Here is a 25655-nt window from a genome sequence, read left to right as displayed (position 1 = left end):
TATTCAAAATAACTCCAGAGGTTTCATGTGCACTATTATTGCACATGAAAAATTTTAATCTGTGATCTTGGGTAAATGCCCTAACCTCTTAAGTGGAGTAGATGAGATTGTAATCCAGTCTAGGACTAGGGTCTGCTTTTAACCTCTCTGGGGAGACCTGATTCCTATATTTACCATAGATCTGTGTTTCTATGGCAAACACAGGGACAAAGCATTGCACTGATCACAGGGACACCTTCACATAAAATTTAATTTGCATTGGGGCATTACAGGGTAAATAGCAAATTATGATACATGTCTATTAAGGGAGAAAATTCAGGCTTAGATGGTTAAAGAAGGTATCTCAGAGGGAACTCTGAATAGCAGTCTACAAAAAAAAAAAAAAAGTAGAGCTTAACACAGTAATAATAGCTTGGGAGCAGAAGCAGTAGTATTCACAGAGCTCCAGAGGTGAGAGAAAGTATAGACAGTTGTGAAACTGATAGCACTTCAGCATGGTAAAGGACAGAGTTTGGAGCAACAGAAAGGAAGTGCATTGTGAGTTGGAGAAATATGAAAGGGTTGAAGGCAGGAGGCAGATCATAGAGGTCCAAGGAACTGGTACTTTATTCTGAGAGAGAAACCACTAAAGGTTTTATGCAGGATGTACATTGCAGGGTTTCTCAACTATTGGCATTTTGTACTGGAAAATCCTTCACTGGGGAGGGAAGATGCCAGCTGCAGCCCTCTCCCACGTGGCAACCAAAAATGGCTTCAGACATTGACATATATATCTGGAAGGGAACCAATCCAAGAATCCCTAGGAAAGCATAAGGAGACTAGATTGGAGACCAGTAATGGGTAGACCCAAGAAGGTAATTAAAAAGGCTGACGTGGTGAATCAAGGAAATAAGGGCTGAACTAAAAGGGAATCTTCCTGATTCCTCTTATAAAACATGGCTTCATAATCTAGCCCTCCATAATCATCTAGAGAATATTCCATGCCCACCCTGTGCAAAATCCTCTGCACCTTTGAAGCCCATATCAAGCAGTAGTGTCATCATCCATCCCCTCTTAATGCAGAAACTGACTAACCTCCACACAACCTTATACTCTTCAAGGACCTCTTGGCACCATCCTGTGTCTGAATCTCAATACCTACTCCGCCACAATTCTGTGGGACACTTAAGTCCAAGCCAATACCCTCAATGCCTCAATTCCAATGACAATGAGCATTGCACTCCACAGACTGGACTTGGGAATCAGTAGAACAGCTTCACCTTTGAATTCTCAAATCCCAGTATCTTCTGGCAACAGCCTTCCATGAATCCATTCTCAGTACACCTATTCCTCACTGTCCTTAAGAATTTTGATCTTAGTTTATTACTCTCTATCTTGATTTTCTACATCTGCTTATCTTTTAGGCAACAATGGTGATGTTAGTAACATCAGTTCCTTCGCCCTCAAGGAATTGCCAACCATCATGTCCCAAACAACCACACATTCTAGATGTCCGAGAGAGAATTATCATCTCCCCTGAAACCTATTCCCTCGTTAGTATATTCCGCCTTTTTGTAGAGTATCATCATCCTCCCAGACACACAAATCAGAAACCAAAGAAATCATCTACTCCTTCACTTCCCCATATCTAATCAAATGACAAGTCCCATCAATTCTAAATTTTAAAATAATCCCCATAGCTGTCTCCTCTCATCTGCACTGCCTGTTTCAGTTTAGACATTTTTACTGATCACCCAGACACTAATTTTAAATGTCTTCATTTTCCACTCTGACACCAGAATGATTTTTTTATAAATGCCAATCTGTTTATAGCTTAACTACTAAAAAATTATTTACAAACATCCCCAAGGAGTGCTTGCTTTAGCAGCACATATGCTAAAAACATCTCCAAGGTGGCATAAATATCTTTCTTTTCATGTCTGGCTTCCTCTCTCCCATCATTCTCCCAATTTACACTCCAGAAATAATCATAAACAATGGTCACCTACATCTGCATGCCTCATGCATTGACTTCTCCTGATCTGGTTGATCCCTACAGCAAATTCCAAGTCCACCCTCAAGTCTCACCCCAAGGATTATCTACTGAGTTACCAGGGAGACTCAGTTAATTCCCTCCTTTGCTTCCCCCACTGTACATGTCTCCAGTGAACTCCAAATATGATTATGATCTGTGGTAACAGTTAGCATACATTGAACACTTAGTGTATGCCCCATAATGTGTAAAATGCTTTACTTGTATTCAAGCTTTCTTCTTACTCGGAAACTACTACATCACCGCTCGTTTTACAGAAGAAAGAAACTTTAAGAAACTAAGCCATTTACCTAAGTTTACACAGTAAGTGGGAAATCCAGGACTCAAATCCAGGACAGTCTGACTACAGAGCCCTCTTCAACCACTACAGTCTAATAATTTCTTTGCATATTTTATTTCTTTAAAGTGGCTGTAAATTAATTGAAAGTAGAGGTATTCTTTTAATTTGTGTGTCCCCAATAACTAGGGGCAGGGCAAGAGAAAAGGGAAGAGCTGAAAAAAAAAAAATAGAAGTCATAATTACATATCAAGAACATGACCTAAATTAGAAGAGGAAGCTAGTAGGTACCTTAGTCCATTCGGGTTGCTATAACAAAATATCACAGTTTGGGTGGCTTATAAACAACAGAATTTATTTCTCACAGTTCTAGAGATTGGAAGTCCAAAGGAACCAACATGGTCTCCTTATCTGGTCAGAGCCTTCTTCCTGGTTCATAGCTGGTGCCTTCTCACTGCATCCTGACATGGTGGGAAGAGAGACAGCTTACTGGGATGCCCCACTCATGAGGGCTCCATCCTCATGACCCAATCACTTCCCAAAGTCCCCACCTTCAAACACCAGCACATTGGGCATAAGGATTCCAACTTACGAATTTTGGACACAAATATCCAGACCACAGCAGTAGTCTTCAAGAAAAATTGAAAGAACTCCATTAAATGGTAAGAATGGGGTACAAACTTAAAGATATTGAGAATATAGAGAAAGAGAGAGAGAGAGAGAGAGAGAGAGAGAGAAAGAAAGAAAGAAAGAAAGAAAGAAAAGGAGGAAGATAGAAAAGGAGGAATAGAGATAGATAGATACAGGTTTCCTCTCCCAAAATAAAATATAATATAATAAATAATATAATATAATATAATAAATATAATATAATATATAAAATAAAATAAAATAAAAAACTTTGTTGTACTAGATGAGGGCTCCCACTGGGTGGCTCAGTCGTTAAGCGTCTGCCTTCAGCTCAGGTCATGATCCCAGGGTCCTGGGATCAAGCCCCACGTCGGGCTCCCTGCTCGGTGGGGAGTCTGCTTCTCCCTCTCCCTCTGCCCCTGCTTGTCCTCTCTCTCTCTCTCTCTCTCTCTGTGTCAAATAAATAAATAAAATCTTTTTTTAAAAAAAGGGATAAATCCAATGTAAACTGAACTAAATATGGGATACTTTTGAGCAAGTGATTGTTTATTAAAATAACAGAATCCATTGGAACTTAACCCTAGGAACACCCATGTTTGAGTGGCCTGGGGGCTATGATATTGGGATATTAAGAAAGAAATGAAATCAGAGCATGCTATTGCCTCTGCAGGGCAATAGTTACAGTGTCCAAATGTTTTCAACTCTTAAAATAAAATTAAAAATTAACCTTAAAAATATACCCTAAGGATAAATGTGCTCTTGGTAGAAGCTAGAACAGTTCAGGTTCAGACTAGGAGGAGGGAAAGGTAGACACTGGTCGCCTAATTGTATGAGGTGGTTGGGGCTGCAGCAGACATTATCTGAAGTTGGTGAGACAATAACAAAATAATCTGGAGCATATTATTTAAAGTTCAAGGAAGAATTATTAAAGGGAAGCTAGAAGAGCAGTATTAACTATACTGGAAGGAATGGGGGGAGGGAAGTGTCGGGAAATACCTAAATCCTAATCTGTGACAGCCTAAAGGCGATAGCAGTGTCGCTAACCAAACTGAATCAGCAAACTTAAAATACCGGAGTCAAAACCAGAACAGGAAGAACAAGGGGAACCAGGCTGGAGTAGGACTGGAGTGGGAGGGGCCAGGGTGAGGAGCAGAGCTGTTCTTTAACCCGGTGAATATAGTACCTTAGACACATTTTAAGTCCTTAAAATTAAACAAACAAACAAAAACTAAACTGAATAAAACTGAGGGAAAAGATTATAGTTTCAACCTACTACTGTCACCCTGCTTCTCATGAGTTTAGGCAATTATTTTCTGAGTATGGAATAGATGTAAAGTGTGGCTACAAAATGAATTTCAGTAAATGAAATCTATTTTACTCCTGACTCCTATGTTGAGATTAGAGAGAAGTCTGCAAAGAAAAGAAATGTTCAGCTAAAATAAATGTTTCAAAATAAAAGTAAATTAATAATATATGTGTGTTATATAAGTGTGTGTGTGTATGCGTGTGTACATTCTCCCAAAGCTGAAAGATGTGTTGGCTTTTATTGCTTCTCAGTAAAAGATGTGTGTGGGTTTCACTAAATAGCATCCAAGTATTCTTCCTACTCTGAAAAAAAACTGGATTCAAATACAAATGATCATTTCTATTCACTTAAGTCTTCAATTCTGGCTTCTGGTGACAGTGAGCAGACTACATTTCATTAGATTTCTGGTAAAGACCACTATTGGTTTTGATTAATGAATTATTTTTTCCAACAGGTTCAGGATTGTGTTTCCTTTATTCCCTTTTAGCCTAAATTTTTATGTCTTCCTTCCCTCTACTTCTAGCCTCACTAATACAGTCATCTAAACATACGTCCATTTACATACATAGCAAGAAACTTCCACCCATCTGGTAAACATGGGGATTACTAAATACTACACACTTGGCAAAATTAGCAAAATCTGCCAAACCCAAAAAAGCCCAGCATCCAAAAATATTCTACTAGAAAGACTATTAAAATCAGTTCTTGGGATGCTTGGGTGGCACAGTAGGTTGACTGGCTCACTCTTGGTTTCTGCTCAGGTTGTGATCTCAGGGTTGTGGATCGAGTCCCGCATGGGGTTCTGCACTTAGCACAGAGTCAGCTTGAGACTCTCTCTCCGAATGCCCCTCCCACCCCCCCATGCTCTCTCTTTCTCACTCTCTCAAAGAAATACATAAATCTTTAAAAATAAACAAATAAATAAATAAATAAAATCAATTCTAAAGGATTAAGTAGGCATAATCATCTACTCCAGCCAAAATCTTTGGGCTTTATTTTTTGTGTTGTAAAGAGATACTGTGATATCTGACACAGTAATGATTGAAAAAATCCTCCTAAAAGAGCTTGCTAATGGATAATCAACAATTATGTGAGATAACTGTAATTTGCTAGAAAACAGCCGCTGATGAATACGACTCAGAACAATCTAATATGAATAAAAGTATTCCCCCTCTAATAAAAGTACTCCCACTCCCCCTGCTTGTGTTCCCTCTCTCACTGTCTCTCTCGGTCTGTCAAATAAATAAATGAAATCTTTCAAAAAAATATTTTTATTTATTTATTTGGGAGAGAGAGCATGAGAGACAGCACGAGCAAGGAGGAGAGCAGAGGGAGAAGCAGGCTCCCCGCTGAGCAAGGAGCCCAATGCAGGGCTCGATCCCAGGACCCCGGGATCATGACCTGAGCCAAAGGCAGACGCTTAACTGACTGAGCCACCCAGGCGTCCTCAAATAAATAAAAAATCTTAAAAAAAAAAAAAAAGTAAAAGAAAAGGAATCTTTTTTTTTTAAGATTTTATTTTTTTATTTGACAGAGAGAGAGCACAAGTTGGCAGAGAGGCAGGCAGAGGGAGAGAGAGAAGCAGGCTCTCTGCTGAGCAAGGAGCCCAATGCAGGGCTCGATCCCAGGACCCCGGGATAATGACCTGAGCCAAAGGCAGCTGCTTAACCAACTGAGCCACCCAGGCGCCCCAAGAAAAGGAATCTTAAGGGACTCTATTACTGGACCTACTCTTGCAAAACGACCTCCATCTATACCTAACAGGCAATGAGCCTAGGCCTGTAGGGAGCCATAAGCTGAGGACGGGAATATCTCATCCACAGGTAGCAGGGCAGTGACCCAAAACTGCAAATTACAGTTGATTCTTGAACAACTAAGGTTTGAACTAGGTGGGTTCACTTATATGTGGATTTTTTATAGTACAGTAAATGTATTTTCCTTCCTTATGATTTTCTTAATAACATTTCCTTTTCTCTACCTTATTTTATCATAAGAATACAGTACGTAATACATTTAACAAAACGTGTTAATCAACTGTTATGTTATTGGTAGGGCTTCCAATCAACAGTAGGCCATTAGTAGTGAAATTTGGGAGAAGTCAAAAGTTATATGTGGATTTTTGACTGTGTAGGGGGTTGGCATCCCTAATCCCCATGTTGTTCAAGGGTCAACTGTGTGTGTCATAATAATGTGTGTCATAATCGTGAAGGTTTTGCTATTTCTAAGGATCTACAGTAAACATTTTCAGGAGAGATATTTTTTCTCACACTTGAGAAATCACTAGAACACTCCACAAAGAAAAAAGTCTTTCCTCACCACAAAAAAAAATGCCAAGACCTACAATTAAACAAGACAATCTATTAAGCAGTTGTATTATGCATGTGTTTTCTCTTGTTAGAAATTATCTAGCTTAGGGGTGCCTGGGTGGCTCAGTCGGTTAAGCATCTGCCTTCAGCTCAGGCCATGATCCCGGGGTCCCAGGATTGAGCTCCACATCGGGCTTCCTGCTCAGCAGGGAATCTGCTTCTCTCTCTCTCTCCTGCCCCTCTTCACGGTTTGTTCTATCTATCAAATAAATAAATAAAATCTTAAAAAAAAAGAAATGATCTAGCTTAGAATTCTGAGATACAAAATGAAAAGAAACCAAAAAAAGCAAAAGGCAAATGTGAGGATACTCTCAGAGAATAAGAAGTAAGGTGATAGCTTCTGGGTCTCCAGATTAGTAATGGAAATAGAAAAAGGTAATGGACAATGCCATTAGGCCCTTAAAGGAGCTCAGTCTTCCTTTCTGTTATGAAGACATGGCTATGCAAAGGGCTACCAGCCCTTCTGATGGCTGAAATATCTTTGAGTATCATGGCCCTAACTTTGATTGGCTGATAAAGTCAACATCATTCCACCAGCAAAAAGCAAAACATGTTTGTCTGCTTACATGCTCAGTATTAGCTTTCTAAATTAACAATTTTATTCAAGCAAAGTGTATAACAAGCACTAGTTCTGTCCTTACAACATTTTCCTCCTAAAACGGACCTGTCTTCTTCATCTCAATAAATGGCACAACCCTCCACCCAGCTCCTTACAATAAAAAATGAAGAAGTTATAGTTGACTTCCTTTTTCCATTGCCCCCATGTCTAACCCACCAGAAGTCCCATCAGCTCTGCCTCCAGAATCCATCCCATACCTAAGGACTCTTCTCTAACTCCCTCACCACCCTGCCCCAAGCTACTGCCACGATCCCTGACTCAAGTACTGCAATAGCCCAGGTGGTGTTCCTGCGTCTACTTCTGCCCCCTCTACTCCATTATCCAGAGACCAGGCTGAGTGATCCATGTAAAATACATTCTTCCCCTGCACAAAATCTTCCAAAAGCTCCTAATTAAAAAAAAAAAAAAGTTTTCCTTCCATGGCTTTCAAGACCCTGCACGTTCCAACCCCAAGTCCTTTCTGCCCTCAACTCATGAAATTTCAGCTTCACAGGCACTCAGACTGTGCTTTGCTTAGGTCCTGCCTATGCTCTCCCCGGACCCTTTGTACTTACCAGCTGAGCTTCCTGGAATGACCTTCCCTCAGACCTACCATCCTTCCCTTCCTTAGGGAAGGGAACAAAGTTGGGGGTGGGAAGAGTGCCAGTTTTGAGTTTATTCCCACATGGTGCTATGTCTCGAAGGCAACTGTCCTCAAGAGAATTGTTGGTTAGAAATCCTCCCAACAGCAATTTTCTGGAAATCAGCAGAGAGACTAATTATCAGAAAATTTTCTCCACACAGATAGGTGCATTTCTCCCCATTCCTCCATTAATATCTCAGTCTACATAACTCCTTGTATTGCCACCTCTCCTGAGTTTTGAAGAAAATCCTTGACTGTGCATATAGCAAATGCACAGTTCTGTGACTGATCCTCTGTTTAAGTATTTGGCATAACATTTCTTACTAGAGTGCCTTTAATTTCATATTTGTTTTGGGTTTAGTTTGGCAGGGGGAGTAGAGATGTATTACAGAGCCAACAAATAAAGTAAGGAGAAAGTGCAATCACATAAAGTTGGGGGAAACAAATTCCCCATTATAAGGAAATTACTCCCAACCATATTAAGGGATTGTATTTTTTGTTTGCTTTTCCCTCTGCATGCCACACTCAACTGTCCTCCAAATAGACAATGAATGGGAGGAATTACTACTCTTTAACACAAGAATGGAGAGGAGGTGGGAGATAAGAAGCAGCCAGTTCAGTGATTAAAAAAGAAGAAGAAGAAGAAGGTAAAGAATTACCCTATTCTTTTCAGTTTATTCCAATTTCACATTTTATGAATGATAAGATTGTTTACTTCTAAACTTTAAGAGAAGAAAATGCAGTCAGCTTGGGAATAGTTTCAATCAAAAGGCAAGTTTTAGACATGGCTAGGGTTTGCCTTTCTCTGTACCATGTTGATTTTAAATCCCACTCGTAAATTGATATATTTTCTAGAACACAGCTCTACAAGACTTTAAGCCCACCACAGTCCCCAGATTCTGTCTCTATAATAACACACACCTTTCACCAAAAAAAAAGGGGGAGGGAATTCAAATTATCCAATTCTTCCTATAGAAAAAAAGATCTACCTAGCAGTAATTAGCTATAATGTCATTTAAAAAATAACTGAATAAATAAAAAGATCTTAAGAAGGAATTTCGTAAGTCACAGCACATCCTGAGGAATCTTCTTTCACATGGGAAGTATCAAGAAGATCTCACAATATTTTATGTGATTAATTTTCTTAATACTGAAGGAAGAATCAAGGAAGAACATAGGTTATAATGCATGAAGAAGAGAAAGAAGAAATACAGGACATATAGACATTTTATTATTTACTCTCACGTCTTGATCTCAGTCAGGGTTCATTTTCATTGTCTTTCAAAACTCACCATTATCTCACTCATTGGTCAATAGCATATACACTGAAGGCACAGAAGGGTATATATAGTTGGAAGCAAAGAACAACTGTAACTAACCCATATGGATGAGAAGCCATTACTCTGCCTCACAAATATCTGGGCTCCACACAAGTGAGCAAATTAGACCTTCAATTTTCTTATGAGAAAATCATAGGAGAATTCTGATATATCTGGGTTTTAGATGCACACTCAACACAACTACCGTGTCACACATGTACCACATACCTGAGAAAGATTAGCAATGCCCTGGCTTGAAAACGATAATCCAGCTGTCCTGCTATTCATTAGGAATTATGAGTATGCCTTTTGGATTACTGTTCTGCAGTATTAATTCTCTTGGTGAATGGGAGCTGGGGAGAAAGCGGACAATGCTGCTTCATACCAATGGTTACTACACAGATGAGCTAAGAACGCACTGAAACAGTGTTCTAGGCATCCACGGAAACCTGCGGCCCACTGGGAACAAAGTTCTGGCCCTATGGTACTGCTTCTGAAGTAATGTCCTCAACCAGCAAAGTCAGTAGTCCTGACTCGAGCCACTTTAAAATCATCACTGATTAAAGCAGGCTAGAAAACTGTCAAAAGTGGCCATCTGTTAAGAAAAAGAGGTTTGGCCAATATACTTCAGATTGCTCTAGTCAAGAAGGAATGCATAGAAACAGACATGCTGAGTTCCTGAGTGGCTGAGGGGAGGATGGCAGCTTGCATCACATGTTGGTTTTTCAACTGTAGGGTGAGTGGGCAGACACCTATCACAGCTGCTATTTCGACTGCAATCTGCCTCACAGACTGAAGTCAATGTTCCTACTTACATCAAACGGAGCTGAACTTGATTGGGCATTTCGATCACACGGTTCCCTGAAGCAGTCACTGAAAGGAAGTAGAAGACCCATGGCAATGATCCGGGAGCAAAACTTCTCTGCTTCTTCCGGAGGCCCGTTCTCCTGCTGGCTGAATAGCTTCTCCAAAAGAGTTCGCCCTGCAGATGAAACAGTCATTAGGAAGGAGCATCGGCAAGTCACCTGGCTCAGAACCCTCCCGGAGGAGCAAGGCCTGGAAAACACAACCCGTGAGCATCACTGTTGCCAAGGCTACTGAGGTGCTTCTCAATTACAGAGAAAATCTGCAGTCTGAGGCCTGAGTTTCCACATGGGAAAAGGCAGCTCTGGTTTGCTCTCCCATCCCCCAAAACATTTCCTGCCCCAAAAGAGGATGATCACGGGATGGACTATACATTTTCCACCTGAAGAAGCACCCAACCTTTTGGATTTCATTGGTAGCCCTTCTTCCTCTCTTTGCTCACCCTGCTGATGGCTCTCTAAGGGAGCAGTTACCAACCACCAAGTGGGCTAAGAAATGTCAGTGACTGATATTCAGTCTGTGGCATGGCAACGGGGAGGGGCAGGGAATGAGGAGACAGGAGGCAGGCAAAGGCCCTAACCCCTGAGGAAAGAGTTGGCTAGCCAATTCATCACCCTGAAGAGGAACCTGACAGGCTCAAAATTTTCTCACATACTCCTCAGAACCATAGCTCTAGGGTAGGTGCAAACTTCAGTTTTTATTTCGCTAAAAGAGACAGGAAAAGAGATGCAGAAGAGGAGGCCACCAGCTGAGGACCCCAGAGGGCCTGGGTCCACCTAGTGTCATGGTTCTCAATCCTAGCTGTACCTTAGATTCATCTGGGACAACATAAGGACCAAAAATCCCTAATTCATTTCTGATACTATTTGCTCTCTAATTTATTATCCTTTAGAAATTGATTTAGCTGAGTTCTCCATTAGTCAACTCTGGTAGAAGAAATGGAAAATCGCTAGGGTTTCTTTCAGGGCCACAACTACTCCCTCAGTTCTGGACCTCCTCCTGCCCCTCCTTCATTCTTCAAATTTAGATTAAAATCACTTATCCAGAAAAGACTCCAGTGACCCCCTTCCATACCCTTTTGACACCCTTCTTAGTACTTTGTGTAATTAGTGATTTTAATTAATCATGTGTATACTTATATGTTTAATATCTACACCTCTTGGGGACCCTGGGTGGCTTAGTCAGTTAAGAGTCTGCCTTCGGCTCAGGTCATGATCCCAAGGTCCTGGGATTGAGCCCCATGTCCTACTGGGCTCCTTGCTCAGCGGGGAGCCTGCTTCTCCCTCTCCCTCTGCCCCTCCCCCATTCACGCTCTCTCTCTCTCTCTCTCTCTCTCTCTCTCTCTCTCTCTCAAAATAAAATCTTTAAAAAAAATATATCTACACCTCTTACTAAAATAAACTCTCTGACAGCCAGCATATATCCTGCAAATGTGGCCTCTCATACATAAGAGGTATCAATAAATATTTTTTAGGATTTCTGAATAAATGCAATGTTATGATTCTGTGACAAAGACTCATTCATATCATGGTCAGAACTAGAAAGGAGATACATCTATACCAGAGATCAGCAAGCTTCTTCTATAAAGGGCCAAACAGTAAATATTTTAGGCTTTGAGGGCCATGTAAGGTCTCTGTTGCATATTCTTCTTCATTTTTGTTTCGAATCGCTTTCACAATGTAAAAAGCATTCTTAGCTTGGGGTTCTGCAAAACCAGGCCCAGGTCTGTATCTCAGTTAGAACAACTAAATTCAAATGTATAAATGTCTGTAAGGATACTAGTCATGCAATTTTTGTGCCTCTTCCTATTTTTGTTTTTACAACAGAACTCATTTCAAAATCTACCTCTGATATGTGGGATAACAAAGCAGAACAAAAGAGGCCTTTTTATTTTCTTCATCCTTTTAGGTCACTAGACAACATTCTTTGGTCTCCCAGGATTTTTCTTCTATAGAACTTAAGTTTCCCTTCATCTAGCTGGAACCAAACACCAAAGAAACCACATCCCTCAATTGTCACATGATGAATTATTGTTACAGTATACCCATCTGACACATCTTATGACTGAAAACAGCCAGAAAACTAAGTACTACTTTCCTATAACTCGGAAATTGTGTAGGACAGAAAGGGAGACAGGATCTTCTATATGTGAGAGTATTGAGTGTGAGTAAGTAAATGTGTATGTGTACATCAGGCCAAAAATTGTCAGAAAGGGTTATGGAATAATGTGGAAGAGAGGAAAGTACAAGCCCCCTGGAACTTCAGCTCTATGACAAACAAATACCCCTCAATCCTTCATCCAGGGCTTCCTAACCACGACTCCAGTGATGCCTTGGGATGGATAATTCTGTGGGTCCTGTGCACTGTAGGATGTTAGCAGCATCACTGGCCATTACACACTAGATGCCTGCACTTCCAATTCTAAGAGCCTAGGTGTCTCCGGACATTGCCAAATGTCCCCCAGCTTGAGACTCCCTGCCTCAACCTCTCTGAAGAGAACCTCCCCTGTTCGCACGGACAGTAACTTGCTGCCCCTCAGTCTACATGGAGATATTGGGCATCAAATCCCACATATATTAGTGGTAAGAAGGGAGTGAGTGACTTCTCTGATCCCCTGAGCACTTTCAAATGACTTATTCTCCTTCAAAACCATCAGCATCTTTGTAAGTCCTGCCACTGGCTAGACCATATGTCATCCTTCCCCTTTCTGCCATCCACTAACTTCTTGTCGTTCCTGATCCCCCTGACCTTGCCTCCTGACTCAACCACTGTGTTTTCCAACCTTACTCCTCTCAGTGATTCTGACATCCACATGGAGATCAAACCAACACCCAGGGAAATAACTCCTCTGAGATCTTGAATCCTTGCCTCCAGTCAGTGTTTCTTCTACCCCATACAACCAACCCAATCGGAAGACCAATTTCAAACTCTACTCCAGCCTTCCATGGCTTTCCATCACCCTCAGAGCAAAACCCAACTCCTCACCACAACTCAAGAACCCCCCCAGCCCCTACCGCCACTCCTGTCACCTCTTCCTGCTCTCCCTGAAGGCAGTCTCACCTACTGGCTTCTTCCTCCTCAACACACAGAGGTCACTCTCACCTCAGAGCCTTTTGTACTAAAACACTCTTTCCAAGATACTTGAATGACTCATTCTTTCATCTTTCATGGTTAAAAAGAAGGATGGCTTTATATATACATGGCTATACACGTGGCCATTAATATCATGCTATTATAGCTGCAAACGTCCCTAATCTGGGGAAGGAAACAAGCATTCATGTCCAAGAGGCAGAGAGGATCCCTCCAAATGTCAATAAAAATGGACCAACATCCCAGCATATAATAGTGAAACTTGCAAATCGTAGAGATAAGGAAGCTATCCTAAGAGCATCTAGGGGGAAGAGATCTCTTACATATGGAGGGAGGAACATCAGAATAACATCAGACCTGTCCACAGAGACCAAGCAAGCCAGAAAAGGCTGGTAAGACATATTCAGGGTACTAAATGAGAAGAACACAGAGCCAAGAATACTTTATCCAGCAAGGCTGTCATTCAGAATGGACGGAGAGATAAAGATCTTCCAGGACGGGGAGAAACTTAAAGAATATGTGACCACCAAGCCAGCCCTGCAAGAAATATTAAGAGGGATTCTATAAAAGAAAGACCCCAAAAGTAATATAGACCAGAAATTTACAGAGACAATCTATACAAACAGAGAGTTTACAGGCAATATGATGATGGCACTAAATTCATATCCTTCAAAAGTTACTCTCAACATAAAAGACCTAAATGCTCCCATGAAATGGCACAGGGTTGCAGACTGGATAAAAAAGACAGGACCAATCCATATGCTGTCTACAAGAGACTCATTTTGAACCCAAACAACTTTCACTTTGAAAGTGAGGAAATGGAGAACCATTTATCATGCCAACGGATGTCAAAAGAAAGCTGGGTAGCAATCCTCATATCTGAGAAATTAGATTTTAAACCAAGACTGTAGTAAGAGATGTAGAGGGACACTATATCATACTTATAGGGTCTATCAAACGAGAACATCTAACAAATATAAATATATATGCCCCCCATGTGGGAGCAGCCAACTACATAAGCCAACTTTTAAACAAAATTAAAGAATCATATTGATAATAATACATTAATAGTAGAAGACCTTAACACTCAACTCACAGCAATAGATAAATCATCTAAGCAGATCAACAAAGAAACAAGAGCTTTGAAGGACATATTGGACCAGATGGACTTCATAGATATATACAGAACACTCCATCCTAAAACAACAGAATACTTATTCTTCTCCAGTGCACACAGAACTTTCTCCAGAATAGACCACATACTGGGTTACAAATCAGGTCTCAACAGATAACAAAAGACTGAGATGATTCCCTGCATATTTTCAGACCAAAATGCTTTGAAACTGCAACTCAACCACAAGGAAAAATGTGGAAGGAACGCAAACACTTGGAGGTTAAAAAGCATCCTGCTGAAGAATGAATGGGTCAACCAGGAAATTAAAGAGGAACTTAAACATTTCATGCAAACCAATGAAAATGAAATGACATCAGTTGAAAATCTATGGGATACTGCAAAGGCGGTTCTAAGAGGAAAGTACATAGCCATCCAAGCCTCTCTCAAAAAATTAGAAAAATTCCAAATGCAAAAGCTAACCTTACACCTAAAGCATCTGGAGAAAGAACAGACAATAAAGCCTAAACCAAGCAGGAGAGGAGAAATAATAAAGATTAGGGCAGAAATGAATGAAATAGAAACCAGAAAAACAGTAGAACAGATCAACGAAACTAGAAGCTGTTTCCTTGAAAGAATTAATAAGATCGATAAACCTCTGGCCAGACTTATCCAAAAGAAAAGAGAAAGGACTCAAATTAATAAAATCATGAATGAAAGGGGAAAAATCACGACCAATACCAAAGAAATAGAGGCAATTATTAGAACTTATTACCAACAGCTATATGACAACAAACTAGGCAATCTGGAAGAAATGGATGTATTCCTGGACACTTACAACCTGCCACTGAAACAGGAAGAAACAGACAATCTGAAAAGACCAAGAGCCAGTAACGAAATTGAAACTGTAATCAAAAACCTCCCAAAAAAACAAGAATCCAGGGCCAGATGGTTTCCCAGGGGAATTCTACCAAACATTTAAAGAAGAAATCATACTTATTCTTACTGAAGCTGCTCCAAAAATTAGAAATAGAAGGAAAACTTCCAAACTCAATCTATGAGGCCAGCACTACCCTGATCCCAAAACCAGATGAAGACCCCATCAAAAAGGAGAATTACAGACCAATATCCCTGATGAACGTGGATGCCAAAATACTCAACAAGATCCTAGCCAATGTACATTAAAAGGATTACTCACCACAACCAGGTGGGTTTATTCCTGGGATGCAAGGGTGGTTCAACATTAGCAAATCAATGAACCCAAAAGATCACATTGAAGTCAGGCATCGTGATGCACCCAGCTTTGGTTTTTTTTTTTTTTCCCAACAACCTCTTTGCAATTCGGGATCTTTTTGTTTCGATAGATCACATTAACAAAAGAAGAGACAAGAACCATATGATCCTCTCGATTGATGCAGAAAAAGCATGACAAAATACATCATCTTTTCCTGATTAAAACTCTTCAAAATATAGGGATAAAGGGAACATACCTCAATAACATAAAAGCCATCTAAGAAAAGCCTACAGCTAATATCATTCTCAATGGGAAAAACTGAGAGCTTTTCCCTTAATGTCAGGAACATGACAGGAATGCCCACTCTCATCACTATTGCTCAACATAGTACTAGAAGTCCTAGCCTCAGCAATCAGACAACAAAAAGAAATAAAAGGCATTCAAACTGGCAAAGAAGTCAGACTCTCTCCCTTTGCAGATGACATGCTTTATGTGGAAACCCAAACGACTCCACGCCAAATTACTAGAACTCATACAACAATTCAGCAATGTGGCAGGATACAAAATCAATGCACAAAACTCAGCTGCATTTCTATACACAAACAATTGACTGAAGAAAGAGAAATTAAGGAATTGATTCTATTTACAATAGCACAAAAAACCATAAGATACCTAGGAATAAACCTAACCAAAGAAGTAAAGGATCTAGAAACTACAGAACACTTATGAAAGAAATTGAGGAAGACACAAAGAGATAGAAAAACATTCCATGCTCATGGATTGGAATAATAGACATTGTGAAAAAGTCTATACTGCCCAGAGCAATCTACACATTCAATGCAATCCCTATCAAAATACCATCAACATTTTTCACAGAGCAGGAACAAACAAACCTAAAATTTGTATCAAAACAAAAAGATCCCGAATTGCAAAGAGGTTGTTGAAAAAAAAAAAACCAAAGCTGGGTGCATCACGATGCCTGACTTCAAGCTATATTACAAAGCTGTAATCATCAAGACAGCATGCTACTGGCACAAATATAGACACATAGATCAATGGAACGGAATAGAGAACCCAGAAATAGACCCTCAATGCTATGGTCAACTAACCTTCGACAAATCAGGAAAGAATACCCAATGGAAAAAAGACAGTCTCTTCAATAAATGGTGCTGGGAAAATTGGACAGCCACATGCAGAAAAATGAAGCTGGACCATTCTCTTATACCATACACAAAGATAAACTCCAAATGGATGAAAGACCTCAATATGAGACAGAATTCAATCAAATTCTAGAGGAGAACATAGGCAGTAACCTCTTCGACATTGGCCACTGTGACTTCTTTCCAGACCCATCTCCAAAGGCAAGGGAAACAAAAGCAAAAATGAACTTTTGGGACTTCATCAAGATAAAAACCTTTTGCACAGCAAAGGAAACAGTCAACAAAACAAAGAGGCAACCCACAGAATGGGAGAAGATATTTGCAAATGACATTGCAGACAAAGGACTAATATCCAAAATATATAAAGAACTTCTCGGGTGCCTGGGTGGCTCAGTCATTAAGCATCTGCCTTCGGCTCAGGTCATGGTCCCAGGGTCCTGGGATCAAGCCCCACATCAGGCTCCCTGCTCAGCAGGAAGCCTGCTTCTTCCTCTCCCACTCCCCCTGCTTGTGTTCCCTCTCTCGCTGTGTCTCTCTCTCTGTCAAATAAATAAATAAAATCTTTAAAAAAAAAAAAAAGAACTTCTCAAACCTAACACCCAAAAAAACAAATAATCCAGTCAAGAAATGGGCAGAAGACATGAACAGACACTTCTCCAAAGAAAACATACAAATGGCTAACAGACACATGAAAAAATGTTCAATATCAACTAGCCCATCAGGGAAATACAAATCAAAACCACAATGAGATACCACCTTACACCAGTTAGAATGGCAAAAATTAACAAGGCAGGAAACAAGTGTTGGTGAGGATGTGGAGAAAGGGGAACCCTCTTACACTGTTGGTGGGAATGCAAGCTGGTACAGCCACTCTGGAAAATAGTATGGAGGTTCCTCAAGATGTTAAAAATAGAGATACCCTACAACCCAGCAATTGCACTACTAGGTATTTACCCCAAAGATACAGATGTAGTGAAAAGAAGGGGCACCTGCACCCCAATGTTCATAGCAGCAAAGTCCACAACAGCCAAACCGTGGGAGGAGTCGAGATGCCCTTCAACAGACGAATGGATAAAGAAGATGTGGTCCATATACACAAGGGAATATTACTCAGCCATCAGAAAGGATGAATACCCACCATTTGCATCTGAAGGGGATTATGCTAAGTGAAATAAGTCAAGCAGAGAAAGACAATTATCATATGGTTTCACTCCTTATGTGGAAGATAAGGAATAGCATGGAGGACGACAGGGGAAGGGAAGGAAAACTGAATGGGAAGAAATCAGAGAGGGAGACAAACCATGAGAGACTCTGGACTCTGGGAAACAAACTGAGGGTTACAGAAGGGAGGGGGGTGGGGGATGGAGTAACAGGGTGATGGATATTAAGGAGGGCACATGTGGTGATGGGCACTGGGTATTATACGCAACTAATGAATTGTTTAACACTACATCAATAACTAATGATACAGTATATGTCAGCTAGTTGAACATAATAAAAAAAGAAAAAAACTCAATTAATTTAAACATATCAAATATATGAAAGGGAATCAAAAATAAAAACAGATACCACTGGAGAATGCTAGGGCACCAAACATCACTGATAACACAGAATTAATGGGCAATAACAGAAGTATTTCCAGTACAAATTGTATTTCAGTGTAATATAACACACCTAGTGAATAAAAAAAAGTTTTCAATACAGAAAGTTCTAGCCAAAAGGGGCAAACAAGTGACAAAAGTAGAAAATCACCCTTTTGCAATCCCTAATGAATTCCTTTTGCAGTCCCTAATGGTTCACTTAGGAATAGCTAATGGATGGGAAACCCATTAGAGAAAAAGTCAACTGAAAAATTTGCAAAGAAGGAATCAAGCAGCCATCCCCAAACCCACAAATCATTCACAGCTTCAATACAAATGAGACAGGCAGACACGGTGAGCCTCCTGATGTGGGTTTAGCAAGTATACAGCACTGACCATCTAGCGCATGTGCTATCCCGAACCCCTGGGGGAAAAAGAGAAGACGATTGAATCGTGTCAGATTGGACCTCACTTCTAATCTAAGATACAGAGAGTTCTGAAAATGGACTAGTTAAACCAGATAGTATTAAACAAATTTGATTTGCATTCAACATAATAATGGCATTGTAGCATGTTAAAAAGTCCTTTTTTGAGACGCATACTGAAGTACTTGATATTAACATGATGCCTGGTATTTGTTTCAAGTTATTCCACGAGAAGAAAGTGTGTATTTGGGAGAGGCAGATAAAACTATTATGGCATTGATAATTATTGAAGCTGGGTGATAGGTACATGGGGCTCATCATACCTCCACTTGTATGTACGGTCAAATCTTCACAACAAATATCTTAAATTATGCCATTAAAAAGATTAATGATTACAAGTCCAAATAAATAAATAGGGCGCACCTGACTGGCTCAGTCAGTGGAACACGCAATTCTTAAGATTGCAAACCTAACAAGGTGCCCTCCTTATTCTACAAAAACAAGAGACATGAATTCAGTTTATTAAAGGGTCAAACGATTGTGGTAGGAACATGAAAAGTTTTTACTTCTAGGACCTGCACTCTAGCTGGACTGTACTCAGCTCCCTTTCTGACCATGAATATAATTTGACCAGAGTGGAGGGAGCAGACAGAGACATGAACTTCTGTTTTTTTCTCACAGTTGATGACTGGAGATTTAACTGGGACACACTGGCCTACTACATGGAATTCTTTGAATCTAAACTGGGGAGACTGAGTTGACATAAAGCCTTATGAACTTAACCTTATTTCTTAACTGTACAAACTGGCTGGCTAGGACCTGGACACGGAGACCCCAGATTCCCTATGGCACCCGATTATGCACTCCACCACCACCCACACAGTTCAGGATGTCCCATGACTCCTGGTCCCCTTACACCACTCCTTGGTCAAAGCACCTATATTAGACTGAGACGTGTTGGTCACACCAAAAAAATGAAAATAACTGGTCCTAGAATATGAATAAGTATAACTTTCCTTAAGTGTTCAGCTATTCAAAGCTTCATCTTACTTCACATTTTCATTATTTAATCAACAATATTTCCCGAGCTCTTACTAGGTGCAAAGTAGCTCTAAGTCAACTTGCCAAAAACCTATTTGCTGAATGAACAAGTCATGAAAAACTGCAGGTGAGCTTGACAGGGGCTGGTGGGGTGGCTGCAGTAACGCTAAAACTTGAGAAAATTCTCAAAGGCCAATAAATTAATTCTCTACAACACAGACTGCTATAAACTCTATAGGTATATGAGAAGTAGTTTCTGGTGTATTTATGACCAAGTGCATGGGCAGGAGATGAGCAAATTTTCTCAGGTTCTCCCTCCCTCCCTGGGCCCAAATAAAAAAAATCCGGTGGGAGGAGCAGTCTTTCTTTCAAACCCAGCCTCTGTCATTTCATAAACTAGGAAATGCAGGACCAGGGATGTTAGGTGTTCTGTACAAGGTCCCACTATCTTCATCTAAGAAAGGCCCATCGCACTGATCACACAAATGACATATCTCACATATAGCCTAAAGAAATCTAGAAGTGTACACCCATGGACAATTCTTCCATTTTGTATAGAATGGAGAGTATTTCCTATTTTCTGCCCATTCTTTTCCACTGAAAGTACATGGACTCTATCTCTAGACTTCATAAAATGCATCCAGGGGAAGAAGCACTGTAGGGCAGCCATGACCTTCAGCTATGGAAACCAACCGCCTTGGTGCCCTTCCTGATGCTACCATTGTTCAAGCTATGGTCTCAGACGAGCTACTCAATATCTCTTAAGCCTCCTCAGTTTCCTCATCTATAACCAGAAATAATCATCTTCCTTACCTCCTAGGATTGTTGTAAGAATAAAGTTGAAATAATTTTTGTTAACAGGCTTAACACAGTGTCTGATAAATATGACCTATCATTATTTTTATCAAGAGTCAGTTCAAAGGTTCTGTACTCTTAAATAGGATAAATAAAAATTTGGTTTAACCTAAAGGAAGGGAATCATAAGTAATCACTGGTATCGTAAGAATATACCTCTAACCTAAAAGCATTAGGAAAAGTATAATAATAAGCAAGGGGACCACTGATTAAAATATCTTTTTTTACTAATTTAATTTAATATTAAGTTATTAAATTATTTTAACTTAATATTAAAATATTAAAATGAAACCAAGTTTTCATTTTTGTTTTTGTTTTACATTCAATAGATCTTAATGACATCAACTAGGTAATATTTAAGACTCTGCTTTCTAGAATTCCTAACTTATGTTTTTTTTAAACTTGCATTATTTGTTAATTATTTGTTAAATTCATGTTAAAAGTAATATTCATCCAATGGCAGGGAAGTTATTAATCACTAATGTTCGCCAATTATTTCTGCACTGACCCTCTCTCCCTCCTCCTGCATGTCCTTACACACCCTAGTTAGTAAAGATTATTCACTTTAGCATGTGGTAACAGCTTTGAAATCATCCACTATCCCCAAATACTCGTCTTGCATTGCTTAGCAAAACTCACAGGGCTGGACAAACATGGAAATAAGGCCAAATGCAGTGATCTTCCCGCACAAGGAAAAAGTAAAATCATGAGTCCCTGCCCAGGAGTTCGGTTGGGCAGTGAGTGCTGATGTTATAAAAAGTAGAAAACCTGTTTTTTGGACAGCATGATACAATATAAAGGGCACTTCCACTGTCTACTGTCAGCTTGTGAAGCAAAGCAAGGATTTACCATCATGATTTCAAAGCAACTAACTGAGGGATGAAAAGGTTCTAGAATCGGCCTACAGACTGGAGGGTGGCAGTGCCAAAACTGGATGCATACTCTGCTCTCCTAATTTTTATTCCAGGGATCTTCCACTTCTGAGTAAGCCAGCAACTCTGGGAAAAGCTTCTGACCAACATTCTCTATTAAGATATAAAAGAAATAGACCACATGGTCTGCACCCTGCTGGGGCTGCAATACAGTTACAATGACCAAAGCTCAGGAAGGAATACTTTAAATGCAGTCTATTTAGAATATACTACCTTAATTAAACAGCCTTGGTGGAAATAGTGAGAGAGAAAAAACAGCAAAGAAAAAATATAACCAAACACTTAGGAGTCTATCATTAGCCAAAGAACATCGTAGGGTCCACCAGAGGATATAATCTTGATGAAAACATGCTCCCTGCCCCTTACCAATAATAATACATTATGACAATATACTCAAATATTTGAGTAATATATCCCAGGTCACACATGGGGAACGGCTAAGTGTGAGTTTGGTGTTGTTTTATGCCCCACAACATCATTCATTTATAATTATATGTTTTAAATTTATACTTTAAGAGCCTACAAACACATCATTGGCTTTTTCCTTTTGTGTATTTTTTAATGATTGAAAGAGGAACAGAATATAACTGCTATATCTTGAAAAGGGTCAATATAAGTTTCTGTTTCTTCCACATTCCATATCTTATGCAAAATGAGAATTAAACAGCAGTCTCATTGTGTTAAGCTTTTTCCTAATCTTCTAGATCAGACTTATCTATCTAATAAACTTCCCCTGAAAGCCCATATTATCTATCAGTTGAAATGTTAAGAGGAATGTGTTGTTGACAAGCAAATCTAGAGTTAGACATTAATGATAATCGCTTAAGTTTAGGATGTTGGTGAACACAGAGATACCACATATTGTGTATCATCATGTACTGATGGTCTATGCTGGAGAAATAAGAAAAAAACAGGTATGAGAGGCCAATTATGATCAAATAGAAGCTAACATGTCTAGTTTCAGATACCAATGCTGCAAGTTTTACAATAAGAGGAAGACCCTCCTCAGTATAAATATCTAGGTTTGTCTCAAGGCAAGAAGACAAATGTGTGGTCAAACTGCTAGACACATCATAGGAAAAACAAGTCATAGGGCACATGAAGATAACTAACCTTCAGTCCCTACCTGCAGGGAAGATGACCTCAGCTCATGAAGGGATCTGAACAGATGAGGATGTAGCTCTCTGCTCCCCCTGGACAGAACTCCCTGCATCTGTGGACAGCATGGACTAGACACTCTTACAGGAAATTCCCTCCTCTGAGCACATCATCAGGCTCAAAATTTCAGGTAAGGAAGAAATACTTTGATATTTAAACTTTATAAAACACTTGCAGATTGACCTGCAGATGTGCTGGTTTTTCCAAGTCCTCAATACTATGTACCTTTATAATTTCTTTGAAGAAGCTGACTGCTCTGCATGGTGAACTGGAACTGCAACATCCATTCATGATAAAAACAAAACCCTCAACAAAAAGAGGAAGGAACATACCCCAACATAATAAAGGCCATTTATGAAAAACCCACAGCTAACATTATACTCAATGGTGAAAAACAGAGCTTTCCCTGTAAGGTAGGAACAAGACAAGGATGTCCCCACTCACTTTTATTCAACATAGTACTAGAAGTCCTAGACACAGCAATCAGACAAGAAAAAGAAATAAGAGGTAAAGAAGTCAAACCATCACTATTTGCAGATGATATGATACTATACTCATTTCTAAAGACTCCAATAAGGGGTACCTGGGTGGCTCAGTTGGCTAAGCATCCAACTCTTGATTTTGGCTCAAGTCATGATCTCAGAGTCATGAGATCAAGGCCTGTGTTGTGCTTGGTGCTCAGCATGGAATCTGAGATTCTCTCTCTCCCTCTCCCTTAGCCCCTCCCATCACTCTCTCTCTCTCTCTCTCAAATAAATCAAAATTTTTTTAAATTTTAAAAAATAACAACTCCATTAAAAAGCTACTAGAATAATTAATTCAGTAAAGTGGCAGGATACAAAATTAATACCCAGAAACTGGTACTATTTCTATACACTAATAACGAAGTAGCAGAAAGAGAAATTAAGGAAACCATCCCATTTATAATTGCACCAAAAAGAATAAAATAACTAAGAATAAACTTAACCAAAAAAGTGAACAACTTGTGCTCTGAAAACTATAAAACATTGACGAAAGAAATTGAAGATGACACAAACAAATGGAAAGATATTCCATAATCATGGATTGGAAAAATTAATATTGTTAAAATATTCATATTACCCAAAGCAATCTACAGATTTAATGCAATCCCTATCAAAATACTAGTAGCACTTTTCACAAAACTAGAATAAAAATCCTAAAATTTGTATGGAACTCCAAAGACCCCAAATAGCCAAAGCAATCCTATAAAGAAAAACAAAGCTGGAGGTATCACAGCCCCAGATTTCAATATATACCACAAAGCTGTAGTAATCAAAACAGTATGGAACTGACACAAAAACAAACACATAAATCAATGGAACAGAACAGAGACCCCAGAAACAAACCCATGATTATATGGCCAATTAATCTATGATAAAGGGGGCAAGAATATACAACAGAGAAGAGAAAGTCTTTTCAATAAATGGCGCTGGAAAAACTGGACAACTACACTTAAAAGAATGAAACCAGACTATTTTCTAACACCATACAGAAAAATAAACTCAAAATGGATTAAAGACCTAAATGTGAGACCATAAGACTCCTAGAAGAAAACATAGACAGTAATTTCTTTGACATCAGCCACAGCAACATTTTTCTAGATACATCTCTGAGGACAAGGGAAACAAAAGCAAAAATAAATTATTGGGACTACATCAAAATAAAAAACTTTTTTACAGCAAAAGAAACCATCTTGGGAATGGGAGAAGATATTTGCAAATCCAATTAAGGGGTTACTATCCAAAACATATAAAGAACTTATATAATTCAACACCAAAAAAAAACAATCTGATTAAAAAATGAGAAGAGGACCTGAATAGATATTTTTCTAAAGAAGATATACAGATGGCCAATAGCCACATGAAAGATGGTCAACATCATTCATCATCAGGGAAATGCAAATCAAAACCACAATGAGATATCACCTCACACCTGTCAGAATGGCTAAATTTATGACAAGAAATAACAAATGTTGGCAAGGATGTGGAGAGAAAGGAATCCTCCTACACTGTCGGTGGGAATGTAAATTGGTGCAGCCACTGTGGAGAACAGTATGGAGATGCCTCAAAAAATTAAAAATAGAAATACCATATCACCCAATAATTCCACTATTAGATATTTACTCAAAAGAAAATGAAAACACTAATGTGAAAAGATATATGCACTTCTATGTTTATTGCAGCATTATTTACAATAGCTAAGATATGGAAGCAACCTAAGTGTCCATTAATAAATGAATTGATAGGAAAATATGGCGCGCGCGCGCGCGCGCGCACACACACACACACACACACACACACACACACTATGGAATATGACGCAGCCATAAAAAGGATGTTATCATGCCATTTGTGACAACATGGATGGACATAAAGGGTATTATGCTAAGTAAAGTAAGTCAGACTGAGAAAGACAAATACCACATGATTCTACTCATAAGTTGAATCTAAAAAGAAAAAAAAATGAGTAAAGAGACAAAAAGCAGAATCAGACCTATAAATAGAGAGAAAAAACTGATGGTTGCCAGAGGGGAGGAATGGAGGGTGTTAGGCAACATGGGTGAAAGGAAAGGGAGACACAGGCTTCCAGTTATGGAATGAATAAGTCACAGGACTAAAAGGCACAGCATAAAATACAATCAATGATATTATAATAGCATTGTACATTGACAGATGTTAGCTACACTGTGGTAAACACAGCATAACACTTGTCAAATAGCTAAGGTGTACACCTGAAACTAATGTAACATTATATGTCAACCATACATACATACATAAATAAAAAACAAAGCAAAAAATGTGACTTTGGTATATAGACCTCTGACTAGAGTCACTACAGAGCCTACTAAAATGTGTATAAAGTTCATTTTTGGCTTCCATCATGGCTTTTCTCTGAGAAAGGAAAAAAAGGAAGAAGCTATGCAACTTTGATTAATCAAGAGCTGAAACTGGACAAAAACAGATCAAGAAATGTAATTTAATAAATCTAATAAAATTGGCCAAAGACTATCATA

General features: G+C 39.3%; 1 protein-coding gene across 1 annotated transcript in view; it reads right to left on the bottom strand.

The window, feature by feature from the left end:
- Positions 1-25655, bottom strand: part of FMN2 (formin 2) — a 370643-nt gene that overhangs the window by 327791 nt on the left and 17197 nt on the right. The window contains exon 2 of the mRNA XM_028111462.2: positions 9987-10153. Within this exon, the coding sequence (XP_027967263.1) occupies positions 9987-10153 (167 nt within the window). The remainder of the gene's footprint in view (positions 1-9986; positions 10154-25655) is intronic.

This window comes from Eumetopias jubatus, unplaced genomic scaffold, assembly GCF_037043125.1.
Source record: "Eumetopias jubatus isolate StellerSeaLion01/CBP00866 unplaced genomic scaffold, mEumJub1_p1.0 scaffold_12, whole genome shotgun sequence".
Taxonomy (NCBI): domain Eukaryota; kingdom Metazoa; phylum Chordata; class Mammalia; order Carnivora; family Otariidae; genus Eumetopias; species Eumetopias jubatus.
The sequence above is the reverse complement of the archived record's forward strand: the minus strand, read 5'-3'. Positions and strand labels throughout refer to the sequence as shown.